Raw genomic sequence first — 12,387 nt, 5'->3', positions numbered from 1 at the left:
GAAAGAAAGAAAGAAAGAAAGAAAGAAAGAAAGAAAGAAAGAAAGAAGGAAAGAAAGAAAATGTTTACATTCTTGTGAAGAGAATGGTGAAGGTTTTATAATGCTATTCCCACCATCAAAATTTAACGGTTTTTAACTTTGCTTCAGGTTAGGCCTCATTATCTCTGTTAGTCTTTGTTTACAAATTCTTAACCATTACAAAAGTTACTGTGACAAGTTACCTTTAGTTGCAAAGGAAAACAGACATCTGGTTGAAATATTTTAATATGACACTCTATAACATAGCTATGATTATTTATTTTACAAACAACTTCTGGAAAAACTCTGAAACATTGTCAGCTCAGTGGTAATGCTGTTAGTATATCAAATTGTTCTTCGTACAGCTTAAAAGATAACCTACGCCTTACATGTTATTTCCTGTAATTACTTTTTACATATGTTTTTAGACTGAATATCCTCAAGTATTCCAGCTCCAAGTTTTAGAAGTTAATATTTCATGTGTAAGCATTTATAGGAATTTGTATGTATAATTCTTTTTTATGTATTTTTGCCGTGGATTTTTTTTCTTATAAGTCTATTATATGCTTTCAGAGGTGCCCTCATTTATAGATCTTGATGATATTATATCTGAATATTAGTCTTAAAATTAATAAATTAGTCCAAGAATTAAGGTAACCGAGCTTTGTGATGCATTTTTCAGGAGAAACTGGTTAAAAAAAAAATACAGGAAAGGACCACAGATGTAGTTTGGTTATTGTAATAGGATGTAGAGCCAAAACAGAAAAAGGATGCCTTCTAAAACTTTACAATTACGATATAAACAGCTATGCTATCTTTTCACCTTATGGTTTATAAATACGCACATTTTCAGGTGACCTTTGCCTTCACTAAATACAAGAGAACTATTCCCCCCAAGGCAGTATTTTCCTTACTTTTCTTATGCAATGGAAGAGTCTTTTGTGTGTACTGTTAACGAGAATGTTGGGGTTTTTTTTAGACTTATTCCATTGGACAGTGCTGTTTTGCTTTTATAAAACATATGCTTCTAAGATCTAAAAGGATAGAATGTCACTGAATTCTTTAATTTGCTCCTTTTACATTTTTACACCTTACTCTCTTTTTTTGTCAAAAGTTTACATTTTAAAATCATCTCAACTGCTTTTCACATAGGGTTCACTTTAGGATAGGATTTTTCATATGGATTCACACTTAGAAATTTAATGACTAGAATAAGGCTACTAACACTTGGCTTTCTTCTCACATGAGACATTATACTTTCAATATGAGTGAGAGTTTGGGGGCTATAACTTGAAGCAGGATTTGAAACAGAATGCTAGTAACTGAAAAGCAGAAACAGAATTGGATACTTTTTTTTTCTTAAAGTGGCTCTTTCTACTACAGAACACTGTGCCCATGACTTCTCACCTGAAATGGTTTCAGATTTGAAATGTTTAAATTCCTCACATGCATGCAAGTATGTTCTCCCTCCTCCCTCTCCCTGTCTCCCCCTCTCTCTCTCTCTCTCTCTCTCTCACACACACACACACACACACTTTTCTTAAGATCTTTCTTAAGAGAAATACAATGCATACTGAAATTAAATGTTTTTTAAGCATTTTAAAAATCTAAAACCTTTTTCATAATTTAAAAAATCTAAACCATCTCTTTAAAAAGTTTACATCCAAGTTTAGTCATTGACTGCAGCTTTCTCGTACTTTCAGAACACTTCCTTTTCTGAGTAGGTCAGACACATTGGCCACATACTTGTCACACAGATTAAAAATAGGTTTCATTTCATCCACGATGGGGAGCTTTTTATGACTCCAACCTAACTTGAACACAAGATTCTAGAAGTAATCATCAAATAATTAGCCAAGGATTGACTTCTTAACACTAACAATAGTTTTCCCTTTTCCAACCCCGGTAAGCTCAATACCATGAAGTTGTATTTTTGCCTCCTTTTTACTATGTGAGTTTACTTACTGAAAATTCCCAACAACCTTCTGGGATCAGTTCCTTATGTTTCTACAGACTTTTCATCATTATATTTTAAAATGCTTTAGAGAAAAAATTATGGACCTTATATTGTTACAAATACTGAAAAGAGCACAGGGCACAAACAGGGCACTGTGTAAAGTAGATACTGCCCGGACTACCCGGATAGCTTTTCGTTCCCATCCTATTTCTCATTTATTTTTATTTACAAATTGAGCGAAATTCTGAGTGGGGAAAAAAAGAGATGTGTTCTCTCCTGTGCTTTCTGAGAGTGACCTGTGTTTCTCAAGATTGTTCAAATGCCAGCTGCTGGTTTTTATTCTGTTCTCCTCTTCACATACTTCAACATTCTGGGAACCTTTATAACCTGCTCCTAATTGGAGGAAAGAAGAATTTTCAGATTTCTGCCTAAAAATGCCTCCAAACAATGATTAAGCTTACAGCTGACATTCAGTGCGCAGAGAAACCATTTGTGGTTGTCTTAATTCTATCAGCCTCTGTCTACCCGGACCACAGCCAGGCCACTGTAAGTTTCCTTCAAGGGACTGGTCACTTTATAGTCCCCTTTTAATTCAAGATTACACTCTAGATGCCAATAAGGTGTTGCTCACTTGTATTAACACTCCGGAGTCATTACTTGTTTCCTTAAAAATGAAAACGTAAAAGCTTGTGACATTTTTAGAACTTCTAAAAATCTCTCAACTGCACGAGCACAGTTTAAGGCAACTTCCCAATCTCTCTCCCTCCCTCTCTCCCTCCTCCCTAGTCTTCTCCCTCTCTCCTTCTTCACTTCCTTCCTTGATTTCTTTTGGCTTGGTTTTCCTTTGGTTTGTCTAAGTAAAATAAAAGCAAAAACCTTCAGCACAATAGATACACTTTGGGTGATCAAGAACAGTGAGAGGTTTTGGCGGCTTGTTCTTCTTTGCTACTCATTTGTAGCCTGGCTCTAGGTGAACTTCTTAGCCTGTCTCTCTGATTCATCTGTAAACTTAGAAGAATTTTTTTTCCTCCCTCAATTCTTAATAGCATCCCCCCCCCGCCCCCCGTCGAGGTACTGCTATAATGAAATAACGAATATAAACCTGTTTGTAAACTCAAAGTGCTTTATGCGTTTAACGTAGGAGTGATGGCATTTCTCTTGTGCCTTAGCCACTTAAAAGTAAAACTCACATTAGCAAAAACATGGGTTAAGGGCGTTGGGTATCTTGTGTTTATAAAAGTTAAAAGTTGGATGATAAACTTTGAGCAGCCGTCATCACTCACATAAACCAGGAAATATGTGCACGGTGGAATGTACCCATTTGCGAAAAATCGGGAGCTTTCCCGTACGGTTGAAAATACAGTTCCACTTTAAACCAATCAGAAACTGGGATTTCCTGAGTTGATGAAACTCGAGAACCATGTACTTGGTGGCTTTTTGAAATCTAATTGACGTAAGTTATGCAAATTTGCAATATGAATTTTGAACATCCTTTCGTCTTTCGGTTGTTAATGCTTCTTCCTTGCTTTCTCTTCTCTCCCTCCCCCTCGCAGGGTGAAATGACTCCTTTTTCTTGGGCGGCCCTACATGGTAAATTCAGGTCTCTGCTTACAACAGAACCTAGGGAAGATTTGTGACAGATGGGGCTAAGTCACAAACTTGCAGCCTAAGGCAGAATCTGTAGAACTTTCCAGAGTGTGCCCATATTTACCTGATCAGAGAGAAAAGAAAATCTGCAGAGGAAGCTGAGCCTGGCTGCTTGTCATAGCTGACACAGAGCCATCTGCCACAAACCTGTGGCGGCTTCAGATCTCCCATCCCTGCCACCACCCCAACTCAAATTAAATACAGATTCCTAGAGACGTTATGATGGTTACACATGTCCTCGGCATCACATGGAGGAGACTGTTCAAAAAAATATGTGGCCTGTTGTATAACCGCACTCATGTATCCCATATGTGGTGCCACATTGAATTTCCGGTTGAATCCGTTTTTATCCTTTGTACTGGATGACATGGTGCCTGAATTCTTTCTTTTTGCCGACACGATGGCAGCCGAACTGCAGCTTCAAAAGCTCGCACTTGGCTGTGTTTCTACCTAGGTTGCCAGGTTATCATCGGAGCCTTCTTGTGTCCTCAAAGGGCCACAGGGTCTGAAGGGAGGATCAGAATGCTACCGGACTAATTGGGCAGCCATCTCAGAGTTGTTTGTGGGCAAAGGGCTGCTTTAGCACTTTTATTTTAGCCAATTAATGACTCTCTGGCACGGGGGTGTTTAAGTGAAGGTATTAATAAGGGGTCTGGCAGGTATTCCCATGATCCGCAGAGTTACATTTGCATTTAATTTATTTTAAAGTTGCAAGATAAACAGCTGTAATTTGGACAAACATGGGAAATACACTAAGTGGAGCCATCTTGCCCATAAAATGAACACTGAGATACTCGTTTCAATTTTTTTTTCCCCTGGGGTAAAAATAGAGAAATCAAAATACTTCTACTAAAAACAGTAATTTTGATATAAATATTCCTCAAAAATATTTGCATCCAGCTACAAATATGATCTTTTCAAGATAAATCACTTATGATTCCAATAGTCAAGCTGCTGTATTTGTTGACATAAAGATGTTTTGAACGGCTAGATTGTAAAATAAATTTTTAATAAAGTGCCTACTGCAATTTTTAATTAGCATATCTCATTTCTGTGTAAGAGTGTACATCTATCTGTATGTTTCTCACTGAACACTTTTCTTGTGTCAGAGACAACGAATACAATTGTTTCTTTTCCGGTTGTACAAGGATCTGTTTTGCAAATGTTTGTAAGATATTATGACATTTCCAAGATTTTCTTTGCATTCTGGAAAGCAGGAGGTAAACATTTGTAGTCATTAAGGTAAAGTCTGTTGATAAACCATCTTCTGTTTACTGACAGGTAAATTGTAAGTTTCCTAGCTTTTGAAACAAATAACTTTTATACACTACAGAGTGAGGAACAGCCAGGGAGAGGAGGGTAGGCAGGGGCCAAGTGTGGGCTTCCGGCTTCTAGAAGGATTGACTGGTCTAGCAAGCATCCGAGATTGAGCAGGCAGTGATTCAGAATTCTAGAAGGGCCCATTTGACAGGTAGCAAAATCGTCAGCAGGAGGGCCCATTTGACAGGTAGCGAAATTGTCAGCAGGAAACAGATCAAGGTCAAGGAGCCAGACGGAGAGAGCCCTCAGGATAGAGGTGATCTTACAGATCAAAGAAGGCAGGAGTTCAGAATCCCTGAGGTCTGAGAATTTAAAAGCAGGAAGATTAAGAAGCAGAAACAACAAACTCTATCTCTGCACCGAGTCCTCTCCCTAACCAATGTGAGACCCTTAACGCATGACTGGACATCACTGCTCTGGCTTCGAGTCGTATCGCTTGCAGGGAAGTCACTGAACAAATTACATCCTCACTCATAAAACAAAGGGCTCAGGGATTATTTCTGACGTCCCTTGTGGTCTGAAACTGGGGAACTCGGAATCTACCAGGGGTGCTCCTTTTGAGCGCAAACTCGATGTCAATATGCCTAAGAGGTTCTGAGATACTTCTAGGCAGGGTTTATCATCTAAGAAGATGAACTATACCAGTAAATTTGCTTCAGTCAGAAGATGTCTTCTAGAAATAATAGTATGATCTCACAGCCAAGAAACAGTGTTGAGTTTACTGTGTTTTAGTATCCTGAAAACAATGGGCTCCCATCTCAGTGTAGACATAGTTGAAAGTTACCTGTGTATGGAGGGGTTTTTTTTTCCTACACCCATAAACTCAAATCAGATTTTGTCATTAGCCATGCCCAGCATTCCTTCTAGAATAAAAATTTACATTAAAGTTGTCACTTCTTAGAACTATGCTGTCAGACTTGGTCTCAGTGCAAGTGAGCAATAAAAAAATTTTGTAAATGTGTAATTCTTAACAATTGAAACTTGAAGTGTGTGTGTGTTTTGTGTGCTTCTCAAACCCATTTTGTGGATAGAGTGTTATTAAGTAAATTAACCCATGTTTCATTGAAATCACAGGATAATTGATAATACAAGTTGACTTTTTTTTTTAATGTTTATTTATTTATTTCTGAGAGCGCGAGTGTGGAAGTAGGTGGGCACAGAGAGAGAGGGAGACAGAGAATCCCAAGCAGGCTCCAAGCTGTCAGCACAGCTGACACGGGGCTCAAACCCACAAAACTGTGGGATCATGACCTGAGGCCAAAGTCTCATGCTTAACCGACTGAGCCACCCAGGTGCCCCACAAGTTGACTTGTTAATTCGTAGTTCCCTTACTCTGAGTAAAGAAATTGAACACTCTCATTATTTCTTATTTTGAGTATGGTTGTTGCAAATTTTGATCTTCCTTTTTTGGAACATTCAATCCTGTTAATTTTATTCTTTTAAAATAAATCATTAAGCCAATTTCAATTTTAAGTATCTTTAAAAGTCTGCTCATTATCAAGACCTTGATACAGCATCCAGGATATACGTGCCATGAATTTACCTAATCTGTGTTTCTGGTTAGGTGTTTCTGTAATAAAAAGCAGGGCACCTGGTTCTTAACCTATTCACTTATGCCACGTTGATCAGGAATAGGTCAGAAGACCTTTCTCAAAAAGCTTGCGGTTTAGTAAGAATCCTTCCACTATGGCTAGGTGTGAATGCCCTGCTCTGACTCTCACATCTTCAGACATGCCACATAAAGATGGCAGCAGAATCAGGAAGTCGATGGAAACTCGCAGCCACACAGGGCTGCACAGATTCATTTCAACACCTTGAAATGCATCTGGAAGCAAAGATTTCATTTTATGTTGAAGGTGTTAATTATATTTGGTATTTTTAAAAGTAAAATCTGTTTTTGAGAAAGCATCTGCTACCCAGAAATATTATGAGCCACAATAAAATTTTCAGTTAAGTCTCAAGATACTTTCTGTGGGTGATAGAATCAATTTTCAAATGAGAATCCATGCTGTCTTTTAATGTCGACATAGTCTATGTGTTTTATTCTTCTGCTGACTGTGGACAAGTATCACCCTAAGGGCCTCTCTCTTTCGGTGAAAAATCAGGTAGTATTTAATATATTAGATCTTATATTTAACAAGGAAGAGAATATGTTATAAATCACTGACATGAACACGTTTCATTTTAAAATTTGAACTGAGATATAGGACAACTAATGCTTTTATTTTTTAAGTGTATTTATTTATTTTGTGAGAGGCGGACAGAAAGCAGGTAGGGCAGGGGCAGGGAGAGGGAGAATCCCAAGCAGGCTGTGTGCTGTCATCGCAGAGCCCAGTGTGGTGCTTGAACTCACAAAGCGTGAGACCATGACCTGAGCCTAGATCCACAGTTGGACGCTTAACCAACTGAGCCACCCAGGCGCCCCTAGGAGACTAATGCTTCCATGGTAAATCCTCCCTTCAAGGCTGTTCATTAAAATGTAACTGGGAAAGTTAAAAACATGCATACAATTCTACATGATGCTGAAAGCTTTGTGCATTTGTGATTACAACAGGACAACAACAACAACAAACCATGGGATTTACAGCAAATGTACACTAACTTTTAAGTCAGAGGAGTGATGGTAGAAGGCACAGACATGCAACTGGGAGAGTAACATTTACTCTATGATTAGTGGCTTATTTCTGAAGCTGGCTCATTCTACCCAGAGTCTTTTCACACTCTGACTTTTTACGTGTCTTACATGTTATTGTTAGATGTGCCTTCTGATAGGAGCTAGGACTACTTTGGTTAGTTTTGCTACCATGCCTTCCTTAACATTTCTTGACTCTAAGTTACTGATCCGGTCAGATAACCATTTCCCTTCAAACAGTGGAAGAAACCGTCCTGCCAATTTTGCATGAGAAGACTTTCCTCTGCTTACCGGGAGCCAAGGACTTAACCTTGATACTGAAACAAATCATACTTTGAAAAAGTCTGACTTGATTGTCCATGGGTCTCTTTTTCCTAGGGCTGCTGATCACCATTTCTCACTAATTCCTGTAACATTACAAACTCAAGATGGAAAACCATAGTTCTGGAAACTCCCTTTTGAAAGGTAATGGGAGGAAGAAAAAGGATGATGTTACATGAGCCAGTCCTCGCGTCTTGGAAAATTCAGAGCTGTGTGGTAGAGCACAGAGCTGTCTGAGCTCCTAGCCACAGTATCTATCTCCCATACTGGCACCTGTTCCCTTTCCTCTTGAAGACAGGGTGAATTGTGGACTCTGTCCTTCATTGCGATCCATGGGAGGGAGTTCTCTCTCATGTCTTTGGAATTCCTAGCTGTACTTGAGGTATGTATGACTTCAGGGACCAGGATCCTCTCTCACCCTACTGGGCCCATTTTCCGTCAGTGGAATGTGGGGTCAGTGTCTTCAGGGACCCTCCCATTATCATTACCTGAGTGATGATGCCTTCTTCTCCCTTGCAACTCTATGGTTATGAGTTTCAACCCTAAGACAGGTTCATAATTGTTCTCACAAATGAATGTGAGGAATTGCTTCTCCTTGGGAGACACTCCAAGATGCTTGTTACTCTCCTAACAGTTACTGCATTTTTAAATAGCTGACCTAAGGTGGCGTGCCAGAAGGGACTTCTGGGAATACTTGAGCGATAGGTTTCTCTTAGGAATTTGAAGTCCTTTATATTTGACAATTTAAGAGTTCCATGATCACCTCACAAATGAGAAAATTAAGGGGTCGTCTAAAGGCATTTTTAGGAACCAGACTATGTTGTAGAAACAGAGACTTTTTGCATAAGCCTTCCCCTCCATGGGATGGTGTCATCGTCACTGATGTGTCTTTCAGGAAGCACCAAGGTCAGTGTGCATGACTATTGGACCCCTAGGCAAGAGAGTGCAGGGGGTAGCAGGGAGCTGCTTTGTGGCCTATGTTGTTGGTCTTGAAAGAGGCAGGAGAGACCATGCAGTGAAGCCAATGTTGTGTCTTTATTGTTACTATTACTGCACCTGCCGGGAGGCATTCAGCCTCCACATCCGTCATAGGGCCCACCATGCCCTGTGGTCTTTACACGTGGCTTTATGCATATAGGTACCTTCCCTGGCCCTCCTGGTAAGCATTTGCTTTTGAAACCTGTGGAGAAACTGAGGGCCTAAAGAGAAGCCCAGTTGCCGTGGGTCCCCTGGTAGTAGAGGCAGGTGTAGAAACAGCTTCTTACAGAAGGCCACGGTCACTTCAATTGGTCAAGACCACCCTTGAGGGAAAGGGGCAAATCTCTCTCTCTCTCTCTCTCTCTCTCTCTCTCTCTCTCTCTCTTCCTCCCCTCCTTCTTCCTTCTGCTTCTTCTACTGGCAGAAGGAACATGGGTCGATAAGTTGCCAGTACCTTTCCGTAGATTTATTTCATGTTACTCCTGGCCACATTTGTATTCTAAGTGACCATAGAGGGAGGAATGTATAAGAATTGATTCCTGGCACTAAAATTTCAGACTCTCTGGCACCTGCAGTACTTCTGGAGAGCTGAGCCTTCTCTGTTGCCTTTCACCTCATACCATGATGAAGTTGCTTATCCACATAGATGGGAGGCTGGCCCTTTATCCAGAGGCAGCCCCCACGATCTCACCTGGTGCACAGAGGGTCTAGGATACAGGGGGCAGGTGGCATTGGCGGCAGAGGCACCTTTAATTGTGCAGCATAGGGACTGCTTCCTCTCATCCCCAATAGATAACCCAGAAATTACATCCTGAAACTTACTTCCCCGGAAAGAAAAGGAAGGGGAGGGATAACTTAAAAAGAAGATACTTCTAATATGGTATTAGACTGTAATTCATAGGGAAATTTATGCCTGAGATATGAATTTCTGAAAATAGGGGTTTTTTTTTAAAAAAGAGAAACACTGACACATCCTTAATTATAGAGTAATAAATACCAATGGTATATTATCTTCTGATATTTCCTTACACAGATATCAAAGCATGCAGCTGTTTTTGAAAACTGATAATCAAGTACAATGTAAGTATATTACATCTTGTACTTACAACACACCCTTCAACTAAGCAACCTCATGGAGTACTTCACAGTGAGAACCAGAGCTGCTCATAGTAGAAGCCCAACTGAACAAATTAGCCTTGAATTGTAACTTAAGAATCGTAGTCAAACCGAAATGCCTGTCCTTGCCAGGAAAGGCATTCCAAAGGAAAAGAGCATGCCAAGTAAAAAGCCTTTGCTTCAGGATTATGGAGGCAGTTCTCAAAAGCCAGCGTAACTTAATGATCAATCAGAAAAATATAGAGCAGTAACTACACAACAAGAAAGATAAGAAAAAATTGTACAAAGCGTGAATAGTGAATGGGGAGGTAGAGTGGGATTTTAACAGAAAGTATTACACTCTTAGAAAGCTCTATTTATTGCTTTTAATCCAGGCAGCAAAAGAAAGACCAACATGGTCAAAGAAAAGTATGTGGACAAATGTGGGGGGCAGGAAAGGAAATGAAGGTCAAACAAGGCCAATATGATTCAGAATGAAAAGGAGGGAGGAAAGTATAAGGAGCCAGCTGCAATTACTAAATGTTACATTAAGAAGAGCTGAAATGGAGAGGGGGAGGTATGGGTATTTTACTAAGTGGATTAATGTCCTCCTCTTGGGGTGTCTGAAGTTGCAGATTTTAATTTATTTGGTGCAGGGTTTTCTTGTGAAATTCTTAAGGGGGTGGAGGGATAAGTAGGGACAATTATAAACAGAAGGTAGAAAAGGGGAACATACCATACTTTTCATAAATTTAACTAAAATAAACAGGGTTTGAAGCCATGGACAAAGGTAGTCAACAAAATATTTAGTTCATTATAATAGAACTTAAAGGAGAATTGGAGGTACATACAAAAAAAAAAAAAAAAGACCAAAACACCCACAGAGATGTGTCAAGCCAAGGATTTTGAGTGACTTAGAGGCTAGTTTATTGCTGCCCTCCTATCTCCACCCATTAAAAAAAATAAATCATAACTCTGGCATGTAGAAACCTAGTCATGAACATCATTTATTAACATAAACTTAATCCTGTGCTGTTCTTTGGTGGGTGGTAAAAACATGAACTAACAACAACTGGCCTAACACAGGATGATTCTCTCAAATACTGGGAAGCCATAAGGAAAGAGAAACTCCTACTATGCTCTTTCACTTTATTTAATTTTACTGAAGGATAAAGTCAAAAAGTGGGGAGGGCAGAGCCAAATCAAAGAAGGACCAGATGCTTGAAGGAGATTTGTAAGTCTTCCTAAATATGTACCAGAAGAGGAGATGGGCTTGGAACCTAGCGTGATTTTTATCAATTTATTAATCTGCTCACCTATTACCACTTCTGGGGGAAGTGGGAAGGCAGGCTGTCTGCCTTCTACAACCAAAGAGATCAGGGCAGAGACTTAAGCATGTTCACATTCCCTGAGTGTAACTCTGCTGTCCTGGGGCTGGAACCAGTCCGCAAAGGTACTGGGTTCAAGCACACGCCTGGCCAGTAACATTAGAAATCATTTAAACTGAAAATATGGATCAGGAGGTACTTAAGAATTACTGATTCACAACTATTAATCGGGAATGCAAATTGCATTATTCAGGGGGTGGGCAAATCACTGAACTGGAACCACATGAAAAGGCACTTTTTATAAAATCTGTGGGGGAAAATGACATTGGTGAAAAATACAAATGAAATGGGAAAGTATCATCTACAAAGAGGAAGATCCCGTAAAATGACTGAACAAGGTGGCCTGGTGGCCTTCAACCTGGTGCATCGATTCTGTCAGTAAATAGATAACTGACAAAGAGGTGAAGCCTTCTATTTCTAAAACTGACCTAGCAACAAGAGGGAGAAAACACAGAGGAGTACATTGCCCCGTGGCTCAGGGTGACCCTCAAAGGTCGTGTAACTCTAGTGTTAAAAATGAGGGCACAGAACTAGCGGTTTGTGATGCGCAGTGAGTGGGCTTTGGATTCTGAACACTCCTTCATCTGTGGAGAATTCAGCATATTGTGGAGGTGAACCAATGTCTCACATCCCAGGGACAGGGTGTTCTGTAATCATAGTTAAGAGGAAACTCATCAAAGCACACACCTTTTCCTTTATTCCTCATGAGCTGCAGAGCCATGGTGGGGAACTCGTGCTCTCTCTGTGCTTGCTGCTATCTTCCCTGGCTTTCAGTCGGCTTAGCTTTTTCTCTGGATTTCTAATGCTGTGATAGCAGGCCAGGAAAAAAAAAAAAAAATCTACAAAACTGAAAAACAAAATACGTGTGTGCGTGTGTGTATGTGTGTGTGCGCGCGCGCCGTTGGATTTCGCTGAAGATAAATGAATTGCAACAGTCTAAGCACCAAATTTTAAAACTTAAAAAGTATGAGTAATGGAGTTTTGAAGAAGCGAAATGTGCTCGAGCGGAGTATTTATAGTCCTTTTTTTGT

At 39.9% G+C, this 12,387-nt stretch overlaps 1 protein-coding gene and 1 long non-coding RNA gene across 10 annotated transcripts in view; both read left to right on the top strand.

The window, feature by feature from the left end:
- QTMAN (queuosine-tRNA mannosyltransferase) overlaps positions 1-4,665 on the top strand; it is a 389,119-nt gene extending 384,454 nt beyond the window's left edge. For all 9 annotated transcript variants that reach the window (XM_040474979.1, XM_040474978.1, XM_040474983.1 and 6 more), the window contains one exon: positions 3,529-4,665. In XM_040474979.1, coding sequence (XP_040330913.1) covers positions 3,529-3,612 — 84 coding nt within the window. In that variant the 3' untranslated portion in view covers positions 3,613-4,665. The remainder of the gene's footprint in view (positions 1-3,528) is intronic.
- Positions 4,666-7,281: 2,616 nt separating this feature from the next.
- LOC121030514 (uncharacterized) lies at positions 7,282-10,953 on the top strand. The gene is made up of 2 exons (XR_005790262.1): positions 7,282-8,277; positions 9,907-10,953. It is a non-coding gene; the product is annotated as an uncharacterized LOC121030514 (long non-coding RNA).
- Positions 10,954-12,387: the final 1,434 nt, after the last annotated feature.

The sequence above is a fragment of the Herpailurus yagouaroundi genome, unplaced genomic scaffold, assembly GCF_014898765.1.
Source record: "Herpailurus yagouaroundi ecotype Mexico unplaced genomic scaffold, PumYag 140, whole genome shotgun sequence".
Classification (NCBI taxonomy): domain Eukaryota; kingdom Metazoa; phylum Chordata; class Mammalia; order Carnivora; family Felidae; genus Herpailurus; species Herpailurus yagouaroundi.
This window is presented reverse-complemented; position numbering and strand designations above follow the sequence as displayed.